Source organism: Coptis chinensis, chromosome 3 (assembly GCF_015680905.1).
Source record: "Coptis chinensis isolate HL-2020 chromosome 3, ASM1568090v1, whole genome shotgun sequence".
NCBI classification, from domain to species: domain Eukaryota; kingdom Viridiplantae; phylum Streptophyta; class Magnoliopsida; order Ranunculales; family Ranunculaceae; genus Coptis; species Coptis chinensis.
This window is the reverse complement of record NC_141458.1, coordinates 13954234-13970589: the sequence shown is the minus strand read 5'-3', so window position 1 is coordinate 13970589 and position 16356 is coordinate 13954234. Positions and strand designations below refer to the sequence as shown.

Below are 16356 nucleotides of genomic sequence, written 5' to 3'. Positions count from 1 at the left end.
CATGCTGATTAGTCCAATATGATGATATCGATTGTAAAGGTTGTATTTCGTTTAACCCAACAAATGTAGATAGTTTAAGGGAGATGGAGTGGATGTTTATGTTTGATAGAGTTCGTGTGGACGAACCGCCTATCGATCAAGTTTTCTCTCCTCGGGGGGACTTGAATCAGCTCAAACATAGTTCCTCATCCTCTTTATATAGGCAAGGGGTTCGCGCCTCCGGCTCGCGCGCATCAGGTCAAATCCAAGTCTTCAGGACACTTGTGCGCCATGATGACGAGTTATGGACATTTATAATGAAGCGTGCCTGAAGCTCCGGTCTTGATGATGGTATTTAAGACTTAAGTTATTGTCTATTGGTGTAAGCGAGAATCCAGGAGATCGCTGTTCGATAGAGGTCGTTCGTGTGTAACGAGTCACTATGGTGCGAGCTCGTGTGACGAAGACTTCAGGTCGGCTGACTATTGCTTAGTCAGATCGATTGCCGTGATAGTTGAGTTGCTATAAAGCGAGCTGAGAGGATGAGGATCGAGGGTCGACCAGATCTATCGCCTGTCTTTGGACACGTGTTTGATATTCATTGGTTGTGAATATTACTTCCTCATTAACAGCCCCCATCTCGAGGGTGTTATCGATCTGGCGGTAGTATATGTAGTTTCTTGCAGGCGTGTGCGCGCGGATAATGCAGTGATTTGAAAGTTTGCAACTGAGATGCCTCGTTTTGCGGGAATACATGGCACGCTAGGTTGAAATAAAATGATTTAAAAAAATGAACCGGTGGGTGGCTTGTGAAATACGCCTAGATAGTGTAGAGTCCTCATTTGCTTCCCTTGAGAACGAGAGCAAAAGGTTATTTTCTGCCATTTTCATTTCTTGCACTTTTCTTCTGTTCGTTTACTTTTGCTTGGTATCTGGTTTTGGTTTTGGTATAGTAGTTGTTGTGATTTTGAAGAGAGGGAGAATAATGTCTGATTCTGATGATACCCGTTCTGAGGAGGTTAGTGAAGTTGAGTTGAGTGAGGAGATAGAGGATGTTGGTTCTGAAATTGTGGTCGCGGTGGTGAGCAGTTCTGGTGCATCATCCTCTAGTGGGTTGCCTCATAGGGTAGTAAATAAGAGAGCTTTGAAAAGTTTTAGTGATTTGAGGCGTGCTTATGGTATTCTTTGTAACGATCTAGAGATTCACGAGCTGGGTGAGGACATTGATGTTTTTAGTAGCATGTTCATCCCTCATGATTATGGTGTGGTTATCTGTGAGGGGCAATTGAAGGCGGAGTTGAGGATACCGTTTTCTCGGTTGACATGTGAGTTTTTAAATTTTTGTGAGAAAGCGCCCTGCCAGTTCGTTGGGAACACATGGTGTTTTCTTAGGGTGTTCGATCTTTTGAATGAGAGTGGAGAATACAACATTGGTGTCGTGGATATTGCTGAACACTTTGTTGTGAAACGATCAAGTGCTAACAACTTCAGCTTACAGACTTTGACTAGAAAGTCTGGCATTTTGGATGGAGTTAGTAACGAGCCTTAGGAGAGGAGGCCGTTTCTTATGGTTGGGAATTACTGCACCCCTGGGTTTGGTGTGGAGACTAGGGTGTGTAATTTCACTGGTACGTGCTAGGTTGTATGGTTTAGCCATGCCTTTGTTTTGTGTGCTGACGAATTTGTGCTATAACGAACTAACCTTTGACTTTCTTATGTGCAGAGGTCGCTATTACCAAAAAGAAAGGGCATAGTGTGATAGAAAGGTTTTCTTGTCTGACTCGTGCTGAGAAGTGAGAGAAACTGCCTGACGTGGCCCATTATTTTGTTGAAAAAGGAGGTCATGGGATCAGGGCAAAGAGGAGGGAGCAGAAGAAGAGGTCCAGGGGGGAAGACGTTCTGAGGCTTTCTAGTGATCAAAGCATGAATCGTGAGGATAGCGGGATAGTAAGTAGGGAGCAGAAGAAGAAAAATGGTGGTGGGTCGATGCGACCTAGTGGAGGTGCTGGTGGTAGTGGTAAACGACCTGAGGTTGATAGGTCTGTTGTTGGTGGAAGGGGGAAGGGACAAGAGAGCTTCCCTGTTAATGATGAGGACATCACTTTCGTTCCTTGTGAGCGAAAGAGTTCGCTGAAGAGGAAGGCTGACGAGCCTGTTTCAAGGGCTGCGAAGGTCGCTAGGGCTGCTGAGTTCATTCTTGGTGGCAGTTCTGGCACTGGTAGTGGGAGCGATCTGGTGGGAAGTCAGCTTGGTCTACCAGATCTAGGATGGACTTTAGCATTCTGGGTCACGGGGATGCTGGTATTGCTGCTGAGAAGGTGAAGGAGAAAGCTCCTATTGTGAAGGCTGGGAAGGGTCATGTTGATGCTGGTGAGGATGACCTTGAGCGTACTCTCGTATATGTACACGAGCGAACTGGTCGAGAGGTGATTGTGAAGAAGTCGGACTGCAGTTATAAGTCCTAATCTATAATGTCATGCTTGCTGGAGGGAATTACGCTGAATGGTGATCGGAATGATCTGGACTCGAAAGATCTGTCTGAGAACCTGCGATTATTGGATCGGGCTCATTGCTTGGTAAGTGCCAACCCGTGATTTGATGCTGAAGCTTTGTTTTTGCTACTAACCTTGTTTACTTGGCTGCAGATTATAGCTGGGTACCAAAAGATGAAGACTGCTGTTCAGTTTGCTGAAATGGAGAAGAACGAGCTGGAAAAGCTGAGGGACGAGCTTGCCAGCGTTCAAAATGTGCAGTAGGCTGAACATAAGGAGCTGCTTGACCTTCAGGGGTAGGTCGCTACCCTATCCTTGCGGAGTACGATCGCAGAGAACCGAGCGATCGAGCTGGAAGGGAAGGTGACCGACCTGGAAGGGAAGCTGACCACAGCAAATGACTTTGCTGATAAGTGCAAAATGGTGGCCGTAGATGCTAAGGAGGCGTACAATCGAATGTTCACCGAGCTAGAGGAGCTGGAGAAAATGCACGAGCAGCTGGGGGTAGAGCATGAACAACGTAACTCAAGGAGGAGTATGGTTGTGTGGTTGAGGGCCAAAAGGAGGTTGCTCCCCCCCGCAGATGTCGCTCTTGCTACGATACCTGCTGCTCCTGCTCTTGTTAATGATTTGCTTGTGGAGGCTGAGGTGGTCACGAACTCTGAAGTCCTTCCTGATGTGTCCTCACTCCAGGTCGCCTCCGGATCTGTACTTTCTTCGTTTCAAGTTGATGAATTTAACCTTCCATTGTAATAGTTGTAAATTTGTTTGATTGGCCGTGGGCCTGATACATTAGAACTGGTTTCTTGGGTTTGCCTGGGCAGTTCACTTTTATTTATTCCTATATGGCCTATGACCTGACACATTAAGAGTTGATAACCTGGGCAGTTCGCCTTTGTTATTTGCTTTCATTAGGAACGAACTGGCTTCCACTTGAGTGGCAGTTCGGTAATTATAGAGAATTGGTTTCCTGAGTCTGTTCGGGCCGTTCGCTCCTTTACATTCCTGAAATGCATGTTTATTCTCCTTGCTCATTTCCTTGACGTCTTAGAAGCCTTTTGCCTGATATTGTTGTACTTGTATTGATTTGTATGTTCCAACTGGTGAGAGGCTCTGAGGCTATGTAGCCTGTTAGCTCGAGTAAGCGTCCTGCTCGTAGAGAGCGTATTCCGCCCTAGAGCATGCTGGTTAGAGAGGCCCTTAGCATGTGTGTGGCAAGTGTGAGGATGTGAACCGTTTGGGAGCCAGAAAAGGTAACCTCGCTGTCTTATGGAATTTTCAAAAAAAATGGCGGTCCTTTTGGCACATCGGTTAGGGTTTCGGGATATTTGTGGTATGACTTGGGAAGCGAAACGGTTGCTTTAAAGGCCTTTGTGTGAGGTTTTAGGGGTATTGGTTCATCGCTTTGTTCAAGCTTGTTTCCAAGTTCTTGCCAAAGTGCTGCTAACGCTCTTGTCCATTTACTGTCTAAACTCTTTCCAAAGTGGTTGTTATGACCTCTTTCTCACACTTTTTTCTCTCTTAGTCTCTGCCTCTCTTTTTCTTTCTCCCCCTTCTTTCTTTCATCCACTGTTCTATTTATACCCCTACTCTTCTCATCCCACACGTCCACCTGTCCTTCCATCTCTTGGTCCTCTTATTGCCACGTGTAGGATTTTGTTATAAATGATGGACTCGCTAACCTATCCGGTGCTCTGGAGCTTACTCCCTTATCTAGCTCCCGACCTCTTCCCCCTTTCGCCCCTGGAACTCCTCTCCTAGTCTCCTGCCTCCCTTGACCACGCCTCCATCCCCATTTCATATGTCGCGGCCCCCTTGATGGGCTCCCCGCTACCTTGTTATACTACATCCGCGGCCCACCACTCTTGGTCTTCGGGTCATTATACTTTGGGTCACTACAATGTCCCCTCGCGAGTCTGCGGACCCCCTTCGGTGTGTAGAGTCGAGAACCCTCCTCTGCTCATTCCTTTCTTTAGCTTATGTCACACGCCTTATCCTCCCTTTGGCACGTGTCCCACGCGTGCCCACTCTGAACCTCCTCGTTTCCCATTCCCTTACGTGTCATCTCCTCTTTGGGCTGTTTTTCAGCCCCTCGATTTTTGGCCCCATGCTTTTACCATTCTACCCCTCTTGCTTTTCAAATCCTGCTCGATCCCCCTCCCTTTACTCTTCACTTTGTGCTCTTCCTTTTTCTTTCCCTGGCAGCCATTTTTGAACCTTCACCTTCACCTTCCCCTAACTCCCCTCTCTCCAGCTGATATCTTCCCTTTCTCCCTACAACCTACCTCTCTCATGTCTTCGCGTGCTACCTCCCCCTCCTCTCTCCCTTTGTTGCTCGTCCGGATGCCCACTCTTCTCGTTGGATCCTCATTCCAGGTTGGTTGTTTTCTTTTCTTCTTTCTTGCCTTGTCAAACTGTTCATATTCTGTCAAGTTCCTCCCATGTCAGATTCCCAATCCGCGGATCTGGCCTCCTCTCGATCTGATGCGGTGACCTCCACTCCACCGGTGGATTCCACCGCGGCCCCCTCCACTACTGGGCGGCCCTTTAAGCTCCTACCGCCTCCCCCAAGATCCCGCCGCCCTAACTTGGAGGCGCTTAGGGTTGGCTATGGAATACCAGACGACATCCTTATCGAGCATGTGCCTGACGTACGTGACTCACTACACCCACCTGGTCCCACATAGGCCAGGGTGTCTAGTGGCCATGGTAGGCCAGATCGTATCCGACTTACGGTTCCCTCTGTCTTTATTAGATGTTGAGGTGTGTAACCATTTTAATATTCCCCCTTGCCAAGGGATATGTAACTTCTGGCGTATCATGTACGCCGCGAACCATTATAACCAAAGCCACGACCCCAAGATTGTCCTCCGAGATATAATATCCCATTATTACATTCGAAAGAGTACCAAGGACGTCAGCATAGGGTACCATTCCTTCTGCGTTTGCCCCGGCAAATGGTTTTTCATTATCCGAATCACCACCTCGGACAAGACCTGACATCATTACCCGGTGTACATATCTGGTAAGTTCTTGTCCGCGGATGTACCTCCTGAAGTGACTCTTACCAACCTCACTTTCTTGCCCCGAGGTGAATTCCATTCCCTGACTCTCTTTTCCCTGTTCTATATGCCGCGAATTGACCTTTAGCTATTTTTCTCATACATGTTGGAGGACAGACTCAAAGTCCTGTTTTTATGCTGGTGTCACCTCCCTCGTCTTCGATCACATCCACAGCCTCGACCCCGCCCAAACTGAGCTTCTCGGCATAGACCCCTCCCATGGGACTCCCGTAATTACTAACCCAGCACGCCATACCGTGGGCAAGTATTCTGCTCTCTTCTATCGCCCCCCACCTCCCAAAGAGAGAAAACCCCGGCCTTCTCCTCCCCCACCCTTCTCCCATGTAAGGGTGGAATTTGAGCCGAGGGCTCGGAGCTTGGCTTGGGCTTGGCTTGTTTAAGCTCGGCTCGAGCTCTCTCGTTTACTATATGAGCCGAGCTTGAGCTCAAATTAAAGCTCGTGTAACAAATGAGCTTGATGAAGCTCGGCTCGTTTAGTTCAAATAACATAGTTATAGTGTAAAATAACCGAGCGGCTCGGGCTCGGCTCGTTTAGGCTCGGCTCGAGCTCGCTCGTTTAACTATATGAGCCGAGCCCGAGCTCAATTTAAAGCTCGTGTAATTAGCGAGCCGAGCTTGAGCATGGTAAAGCTCGGCTTGTTTAGCTCGAATTCCACCCTTAATCCCAGGAACCCCCTCCCCGCGGATTCACTCGCAAAACCACCAAGTCCAAGGCGAGAGCCGAGGCCCTTGCAGAGATAGCCCGAAAGTCTACTCTGAATCTGCCTTCCCAACCTTGCAAGTACCCACCATCTTCCATTCGCTCTATCTCCAATTGGGAAGACCAGTACATCTGATACCCCTTCCACCGACTCACCGTCTCCTCCCATGGATGTCACCAAGATACGGCTTTATGACACTGATTTTGATGATGAAGTGACCGAGGTCGCTGTCAATCTGACTGCCTCTGCTTCCCAGGATAGCCCTTCTACCGCTGATCCTTCCCCTGAGGAACCTCCTTCCAAGAGAAGCCGAATCTCCACTCCTGTAGAGCCTGCCGCTGCCGTTCATTCTCCCTCCCGGCCCATCGCCCTGGTAAGGGAGTCACCCCTGCAATTCACCCGACCACCACTCCAGATATTTTCAACCCCACCTTCAAGGTGCACGGCCGCTTCGTCAATGTCGCGGATTCGTCAATGACATGGAGCAGCTACGCGTAAGCTTCAAATCCCAAGCTGACAAGCGCACGACGAAAAAGATCGCCGAAGAGCACGCCCGACTAGCCGCCGAAGGCCGCCTCCTCCCCGCCAAGCCTTTGTCTCCCCATCCAGAAAACATTGAAGCCGCGGACCCTATGACTGCTGATCCTTCTACTCCATTGCCCGAGGACCCGGTTGTTGATATCACTTCCACCTCGCTGCCTGATGACCTTGTTGATGACTTCCTTTCTATTGATCCTGCTGTGGCATCACCTGCCTTGGCACCTCCCGCTGATATCCCTCCACAAGACTAATTTTCATGCCTCTCCCGGCTTATCTTTTGTAAATGAACGTCACACTTGTAGTACTCAGTTTTTGCTTATTATACTCTTTTGCTTCTTAAGTTTAATGGTGATATGCTTTTTGGTGCTCTCCTTTCTGCGTGTCTCTCCACTTGCTATGTATATGTTTCCAATGTGAACTCCTGTCACATCGTGCCGCCTAAGGCCCATTACTTAGTCTTTGACAACTTTTAGTACTTAAGAGTGTTTTGTTTGCATGATTTCTGATAACCCCTAGTCTGCGAAGGGCTCCTCCCGCTCCGCGGACAGTCTTATGGTCGCGAATCTAGATGGGTCAGCTCATTCCAATCCAACTGGATTTGACCCTCGAGCCGCGATGGGCTCCGCCCCCCCGCGACGTCTTTCTTTGGGGAGCCTCTCCGTTTAAGAGGCGACTCTCTCTGCCCCCATGTGTACACTGTGGCTCCCCTCTGCGAAGGGCTCATCCCTCTTCGCAGGCTCTCTTTGGCCCGGAAGCCTATTGGGGAAACTCCTCTTGCCCCCAGTGTGATTTGGACCCTTGTCCACGGAGGGCTCATCCCCCCTGCTGCTACAAATCTTTGCTGGGCGCTCTTTCGTTCCATGTCAAATTCTCATCTCAAAAGTGCCGTTGTATTATATTTTTACAAACAACGCCAGTCTCTTGTCCTGGATCCCCATTACATTTAAGTGAAAAACTTTTTTAACATTCTTACATTCCATGGTTTCTCTATCACTTTTCCTTTCGTATTCCGCAGCTTGTACGTGCCCGCACCTCTGATGTCCACCACTGTGTAGGGCCCCTCCCAATTGGGGCCCAGCTTTCCATCTTTCTGTTTCTTGGTGCTCGGGGTCACTTTCCTGAGCACCGAATCCCCCAGTTGGAATTGCCGTAGCTTGACTCTCTTGTTATATTGTCTCTGAATGCGCCGATGGTATTCCTCCAATCTGACTTGCGCCGTGTCTCTCCTCTCCTCTATCAAATTCAAATCATCGGCCAGAATGCCCCAATTCAAACCTCCTTCCACAGCCTTTGTTTGGGTGGTGGCTGCCACCATTTCTAAAGGTATCACGGCCTCCACACCGTAGGCTAGAGCAAAAGGGGTCTCCTTAGTTGTCGTCCGAGGTGTGGTTCGGTAAGCCCACAACACATGATTCAATTCGTCTGGCCCAACCCCTTTCTTGTCCTCCAACTTTCGCTTGAGGTTGTTCAGTATGGTTTTATTGGATGACTCTGCCTGCCCATTACCCTCCGGATTGTAAGAGGTCAAGAACCCCTGTTTCACCTTGTACGCCTGCAAGAACTTCTGCACCTTCCCTCCGGTGAATTGAGTTCCGTTATCCGCAATTATGGCATATGGCACCCCAAATCTACATATGATATTTTCCCACAAAATCTTTATCACCTGCGTTTCCTTCACTTGCTGCAAGGGTACAACCTCTATCCACTTGGTGAAATAATCCATAGCCACTAACATGAACCTTCTCTTACCGCTGGCCATGGGGAGCGGTCCCACTATATCCATAGCCCACATAGCAAATGGCCACGGACTAGACATGTTGTGCAGCGGTTCTGCTGGTGCGAAGATTAGCTGAGCAAATCTCTGACACTTGTCACATCTCTTGGCATACTCCACTGCGTCCCTCTTCATATGGGGCTAAAAGTAACCCTGTGTTAGCAGCCTGTGGGCCGTGGTCCTTCCCGCCGAATGGCTCTCGCAATCTCCCCCATGTATCTCGGCTATCACTTCCAGGGCCCCTCTCGGTCCGAGGCACCTCAACAAAGGCCCATTGAAATTCTTCCGATATAACTCCTCATCCACTAGAACGTATCTCTGAGATACCTGCTCTAGCCTTCCTCTCTCTTTTTTGTCAGTCACCACCTTTCCAGCAACCCTCTTCTTCTTCCGCAGCCTGGCATACTTCCACGACCTCCTCCATGTTCGGTTTATCCAATCACCTGATTCTTAGCGTTATTTCCTCAGATCCTGATATTGCTGCAGCCACGTACGCCAGAGCGTCGACATGCCTATTTTCTCCGCGGCCCAGATGCACGAACTTGATCTTTGCAAACACGTCATTATTCTCCGACAAGAACTGCACCAACCTATTCTTCCATTCCTCCGGCAAATCGGCCCTTACTGCCATGAACTTTTCCTCCTCTCCTTGCCCCAAATTCACTATCTCTGTCTCATCGAGGGTTTTTGGTTCCACGGTCGCCTCTGCCTTCCCCTCCACAGAGGCACACTGTAATTGCTATGCCTGCCTCTTTCTGGGATTCGATGTCTCCCCTTCTGTTCCACAAACTAATCTCTTCACCGTCCCCTGATGACTATTCTTGGCCGTCACTTGATCCCCGCGGACTTCATATGTGCCGGTGGGGGTAGGAAATCGGATCACTTGGTAATATGTGGAAGGTACCGCTTTCATCTCATGGATCCACCGCCTCCCTAAAATTGCATTATATTGGGAGTTGGAATCCACCACCATGAACCGGGTGAAAACAGTGACCATCCTGTGGTGACGGGTAGCAAAAGTTCTCCTAGCGGCTCGGTCAGACTCCCATAAAACCCATATAAATTGGTTCGCGGCGGCCTCAGCTGCCCCGGATCAATCTTCATCTCCTCCAAAGCTCCCTTAAACAACAAGTCCACTGCACTCCCACAATCTATTAACACTCTCTTAACCATGTAATTTCCCATCGCTACAGTAATGACCAAGGCATCCTCATGGGGAGCGTCCATAGTTCTGAGATCTGCATTGCTGAATGTAATCTTATCTTCTCCCTCCGCGGTCCATGTATTAGATCGAGTGCGATCTGCTGCCTCATTAATCTGTTGTATGCTCGCGGTCCTCCTCACCCTGTCTCGATGTGCATTGTGACTCAAAGCCTCCCCACTAAAAATTACATTAATGGTTCCTAATATCCTGCCGGGGGCCGGCACATGTTCCTCATTCGGGGTTCCCCTCACAAACTCTCCCATCATCCCTTTCTCCACTAGCAGCTGAATCATCCATTTTAAAGCATAGCAGTCATTAGTTTCGTGATTGTGCACCTGGTGATATGCGCAGTAGGCCTTGGTAGGTATCTTAACCGGAATGCTCCGCGGTCCTTCATACCCCTGAAGGTTCTTTATCAAGGGCAATATCTCATTTAGTGGCCTATTTAACGGTGTCTGCTCCATCTCGCGATATGACTTTCACTCCCTATTCTCCCTCCGAACTCCCTCCCTGCTCCTCTCAGGCCGCGAAGTGTTTTCGCGATGTCCTTCACTCCCTTTCCCTGATGTCTCCGTTCTCCGACGCTCCACCTTTTTATCCAAAGACAACACGGCCTTCCCCATTTTTCTGGAATCCTTCTGCATGGTGTCTTCATACCTTATGTATTTCTCCACCCGAGGGTACGACTCGTGCAGGGTCGCGATCTCATTCTTAGCCATGGATTGGTGTACTCCCGTTCCCGATCGCAAACCTCTTTCAAATGCTATCACCGCGGTCCTCTCATCTAGATTTTCCACTTTCAACGTCTCAGCTTTGAATCTGCATAGGAATTCCCTTACAGACTCCGTGGATCATTGCCTAACATTGAATAAGGCCGCGACGTCCACCACCCTCCTTTTCTGATGTATGAAATGAGCGATGAATGCTTGCTCCAGCTCCTGGAAGCTCTTTATACTCCCCGCCGCCAGTTTATAGTACCAATCTGATGCCCCACCTTTCAGGCTGGCCGAAAACATTATGCACCGCAGCCCATCGTACCTCGCCTCTTGCCAGAGGGGAATATGTTGTCTGAAATGGTGAATGTGATCCGCTGGGTCTCCTGTGCCATCATACCTCTCAAACCGAGGCTGGGTGAATCGCTTTGGCACTTCTGATGCCCATATGACGTATGCCAATAAATTACGATTCAACCCTTTCACCACTTGGCTGGCCGCATCCCCGTGGCTTTTCCCCTGCTTCAGATTCGCCTCCCTATCATTGTTTATCATCTCCTAGACCTGCTCCATTGTCATGCTGGTCACCAGATTTTCCACCAGATCTGGTCCCCTTTCCTCATTATCCGACTCCCCAGCCCCTTCCGCCCCCTGATAAGTGCTAAAAAAGTGCAATTCAACCCTCAATTATGCCTCTTGTTTATCCATCTTAGTGGACTAATAGTGTTTGTAAGTTATGTTTTATGATTCTACAGGTGAAAAAGTGAGTTTTGTGGAATATTAGAGAAAAAGGGGTAAAACGGAGCAATTCAGAGCATTAAGGATCACATGGGAAGCCCGTGGACAATCATGGAGAAGGCCAAGGAATTGAAGCTATTAAAGATACGACTTGGACCTATTTTAAAGCCTATTTGGAAGCCCAAGGCCAAAGGATTTGTTGCTTGGACCAAAGCCCCGCAAAAGAGGATAGAAGGATGGAGCAAAAGAGGGAAAATAGACTTCTGAGTCTGAGACTCATGGATCATGAGTCTAGACTCAATGCTCGCGTCTGGGACGCATGGATCGTGAGTCCAGACACATTTCTTGAGTCTGAGACGCATGGATCATGAGTCCAGATGCATGAAACAACACTGTAGCCAATTCCTTCTCAGTTTTGGAGACGAATTTGGACTCTGAAAGAAGTCTATTTGTATTAGGAAACAAATAACGGTTTGGAATGCTTCTAGAGCTCATTGTAACCCCTATAAATAGAGGACCTAAGTGCCTCATGTAATTTTCCAATTCACTTATAATCTTATCTCCAGAACTTGAGGCAGAGAAAGATTAATAATAAAAGATCGGTTTTAACTAGCCGAGTCTTAATAAATTAGTCTTTCTAGTCTTATGTTCTTCGACTCTTCTTCTTCTCATTCTCCGTGTTCTTCCTTCTATATGGAAGGCTAATCTTCTCCTTCAAGGGAGGAGATGAAGCCGGTGCTTAAGGTTTAATGATTCTTCTGGTTCATGGTATTCTTCAATCAGGTTAGTTATTTATGTTTTTAGTTATTAGTTCCATTGCCCACACCAGGGGATGAAAGTATAGAATAGGGTTTATGTTTTGCAATATTAATATTATGCTAGTGTTCTTTACTTTTCTTCTAGTAGTGTAATTCTTTAGAGTTAGGGAAGTATTCTTTGTGTTGCCTTAGAAAGGGTAGCTCAGGGAGTGGCTGCATAAGGGAAGTATTCTTTGTGTTTGCCTTAAGTGGTGATTTATTGAATGGCCGCCCTATTAGGAAGTACTCCTTGATGTTGCTCTTGGTAATACATTGAATGGCTGCCCGAGCTTACATAAAATGAAAGAAGATATTAATAGCATAAACATAGGAACAACCTTAAGTAGAGTTAATTGTTAATGATGTTTCGTCCAAGAGGGCATCGACACTCACTCGATTGCCTAATTGTAGTCTACTTGTAAAAACAACCATGAAGCAGAAGGTCATAGATTAAAAGTATTGGTGAATTCTAATATCTTGAATTCTCTCTTTTATAAATTCCCAATAGTTTAGTTAATTTAGTTTAGTTTAGCATTAGAATCTAAAATCTCTACAATCATAGTTTTTAATCCCTTAAACCCCTTTCCAAATCTCGTCCTTCACATAACATACACTTAAAAGTGGAACGATACCCTACTCATCCTTTACTTATTGAGGGATAATTAGGTTTTGATACGCTTCTATTTGTTCAACGACCATCATCTATCTATATCATTCTTATACCATCTACACACACAAAAGGAGCGCGTGTCACCCCCGCATCTTCTTCCACCATTTCTTTCTCCCTTCTCAACTAGTCATTCTCCTCCCTCAACCTCTGGATCTCCTCTTGCATGAGTCTCGTCTCCTCAGTGGCTGACCCCACTGCTGTTGTTTCTGCCTGCTCCCCCTTGTCGCTACTCACCGCCTTCGGAGACGGTTCCTGCATTACTAACTTTTTTGGACTACCTACCCCTCTCTTCACTCCCGGTGCCATCTCAGAAGTACTCCTCTCTTCCCCACAGACGGCGCCAAATGTTATGACCTCTTTCTCGCACTTTTTTCTCTCTTAGTCTCTGCCTCTCTTTTTCTTTCTCCCCCTTCTTTCTTTCATCTACTGTTCTATTTATACCCCTACTCTTCTCATCCCACACGTCCACCTGTCCTTCCATCTTTTGGTCCTCCTGTTGCCACGTGTAGGGTTTTGTCATAAATGATGGACTCGCGAACCTATTCGGTGCTCTGGAGCTTACTCCCTTATCTAGCTCTCGGCCTCTTCCCCCTTTTGCCCCTAGAACTCCTCTCCTAGTCTCCTACCTCCCTTGACCACACCTCCATCCCCATTTCATATGTCGCGGCCCCCTTGATGGGCTCCCCGCTACCATGTTATACTACATCCGTGGCCCACCACTCTTGGTCTTTGGGTCGTTATACTTTGGGTTGCTATAGTGGTCTAGCGCTTCAGGTTTGTTTCCAACCTCTGCTCCTTTCTCTACTTTGTGATATGTAACCTTAGTATGTTTCCTTTTGATGATTTTTGTGTTGTCCATAGAGTGTAGCATGTCGAGGGCAAATGGTGATGGTTTTGACTATTTGGTCCCTCCAATGGGAGGGGTGAGGGAGACCTCTCCGCTCGTCTTGGAGGAGATTGAATTCTTGCCACGGCGTTCGCGTGATGTGGGTAAACGAAAAGAGGTCGCTTCTGACATGAGGGCCAAGAAGCGTTCTAAAAGTGTGGGTCGCTCTGATTTTGGTTCGCACAAGTGAACTGGAGCTGTGGTGATCTGGGGCTCGAGTCCTGGGCGTGGGGTCTACCATGGCGCTCGCATCCGTGCTGTGGCTAGGAAAGGAAAAGCTATTGCTGGGTAAAGCTCTGGAGCTGATTTATTGGGGGGGGGGGCAAGATGGCGACCTAGGAAGGTCGTTTGTCTATGCTGGGAGGACGGGGAAGAGGCGAAAGATAAAACGATCTCGACCTCCGAATTCGGTCGCACCCATAGCTAACTATCTTTTGGAAGGTATTGTTTTGGAGGGTAACAAGGAGATTCTGGAAGATCAAGATTTGGATAAGACTGTGGAGACCATGGATATGGCTTGTTGTTTGGTAAGCTTTTACTACTCTTTGGTCTCTTTGTCTTTATTGGTAAGAATAACCTGTATGTTTTTGTTGTAGTTTCTGACTGGGTATCATAAGTTGAAGCATGCGGCCAGAGTTATGGGCAATGTGGAAAATGATGTGGGAAAGATAAAGGTGGACCTGTTGAGTTTGTAGTTCGCTTGAGATGCTGAGAAGAAGGAACTGAAAGCTTTGAGGAAAAAGCATCAGGACGCTGCAACTGAAAGATCGTTGATGATCAGTTCGATGATCTACTTGCATGAAAAATTGGGTGCAGTGACTGAGCACGCCAAGAATTGCAAGTCGGTTGCTCGACATGCTCAACATGCATATGACCAAGTGTGCGAAGATTACGCGTTATTGGAGGAGACGTACTCTATACTGAAAGAAGAGCATGAACGTGGGGCCCAGGACATAGGTGCGCTTGTTGTAATTGGAGATGCTAGTAATGCTCCATTTACCAGTACTGTCCCTGCTGATCGAACTCTTATGTCTGTTGAAGATAAACATGTTACTCCTGACGCGTGATCGCTGCTGCTTCATTTCTTCTTCTTTGGTGAGGTTTGTTTTGAGGTTCTTTCTAATTCTAGAATTTTCAGTGATTATAAAAAATTAGAACTGGTTTCTTGGGCTTGCTTAGGCAGTTTGCTTTTTAAAATGGTGGGGGCTTGGCTCAGATACATTAAGAGCTGATACCCTAGGGAAACTTGGGCAGTTCGACTTATCTATTGTTTTATTTTTGAGACCGGGACGAACTGGGTTCCACTTGAGTGGCAGTTCGGTAGTTTTTATAGAATTGGTTTCCTGAGTGAGTTCAGGCAGTTCGTATTTGCACTTTATGAAATGCATGCGTACTTTGAAGTATGTTCGTCTTGTTGCATATATTTTCGTAGGAATTTAACCTGGAAATATATATCCCGTTGTCTAGGATGCCATAGGGTGTTATGAAGCGTTTGAGCTCGTTGAACTTTTTAGTCCTTTAGAACGTTTGAGCCTCGGAGAACGTTTAAGTTCGTTTGAATGTTTTGCCCTTAGCGAGTGTGTTGCGCTTAGTTGACCTTAGAAATATAGGTCTCCATCTGGCGAGAAGTGTTAAGGCTAAGAAGCCTGTGAGCTATGTAGCTCTGAGTTTCAGTGAGCGTTTTATCATTCAGAATGTTTGAGCTCTAGAGAGCATTTAAGTTTGTTTGAATGTTTTGCCCTTAGAGAGCGTTCTGCGCTTAATTGACCATAGAAGTATAAGTCTCCAACTAGTGAGAAGTGTTAAGGCTAAGAAGCCTGTGAGCTATGTAGCTCTGAGCTTCAGTGAGTGTTTTGTCATTCAGAATGTTTGAGCTTCAGAGAACGTTTAAGTTCGTTTGAACGTTTTGCCCGTAGAGAGCGTTCTGCGCTTAGTTGACCCTAGAAGTATAGGTCTCAAACTAGCGAGAAGTGTTAAGGCTAAGAAGCCTGTGAGATATGTAGCTCTGAGCTTTAGTAAGCGTTTTGTCATTCAGAACGTTTGAGCTTCGGAGAGCGTTTAAGTTCGAGTGCGCGTTCTGCTCCTAAAAGCGAGCTGTGCGTCGATTTTGGCAATATTGCGAGATTACAGTGCATTGATGCAAAATAAAAAGTGAGTATTAATACTAAGAGTAAGAATTCATGAAATGGAATTGTTTATTGATAAAATTTCTTTAACAAGAAAGTATTCCAAGGACGCAGAAGTGCCTGTCCCTCTTGGGTTTTGATCCAATATGCTCCATTGCCAACGACTCGTTCCACTATATAAGGGCCCTCCCAAGTTGGTGCTAGTTTCGAGTCATCCTTAGTCTTTTTCAAGACTAGGTCGCCAGGTTGGAAACTTCGAGGATTAACTCTCTTGTTATACGTCTTCCTCAAGGTTTGTTGGTAGAATGCCACTCGAATAGCTACTAAGTCGTGTCGTTCTTCAAGTAGGTTGACCTCTCGAGCTAGGATGGAATCATTTTGACCAGATTTGACGATCTTAGATTGAGTCGTTGTAATGGTCAGCTCAGTAGGGTAACGACTTCAGTACCGTAACATAGTGTGAATGGTGACTCGCCTGTACTAGAACGAGCTGTCGTTCTATGAGCCCATAAAATGTTTTCTAGCTGCATTGGCCACTAGCTTTTGTTCTTTTCAATATTCTTTTTCAAGTTTTCTAAGATTGCTTTGTTATTAGCCTCCGCTTGACCATTGCTCTGGGAATACTGGGGAGTAGAGAATGCGTGAACGATCTT

The 16356-nt window shown here is 47.1% G+C and overlaps 1 protein-coding gene across 1 annotated transcript; it reads right to left on the bottom strand.

Annotated features, from left to right (window-relative positions):
• Positions 1–9502: 9502 nt before the first annotated feature.
• On the bottom strand, positions 9503–10237 carry LOC147508093 (uncharacterized). The gene has a single exon (XM_086596835.1). It carries the CDS (start codon positions 10235–10237, stop codon positions 9503–9505), a length of 735 nt encoding a protein of 244 aa, XP_086452961.1.
• Between the last annotated feature and the right edge of the window lie 6119 nt (positions 10238–16356).

Coding starts and splice junctions, on each gene's coding strand:
- LOC147508093 (XM_086596835.1), bottom strand. CDS start 10,237: ATGGAGCAGACACCGTTAAATAGGCCACTAAATGAGATATTGCCCTTG.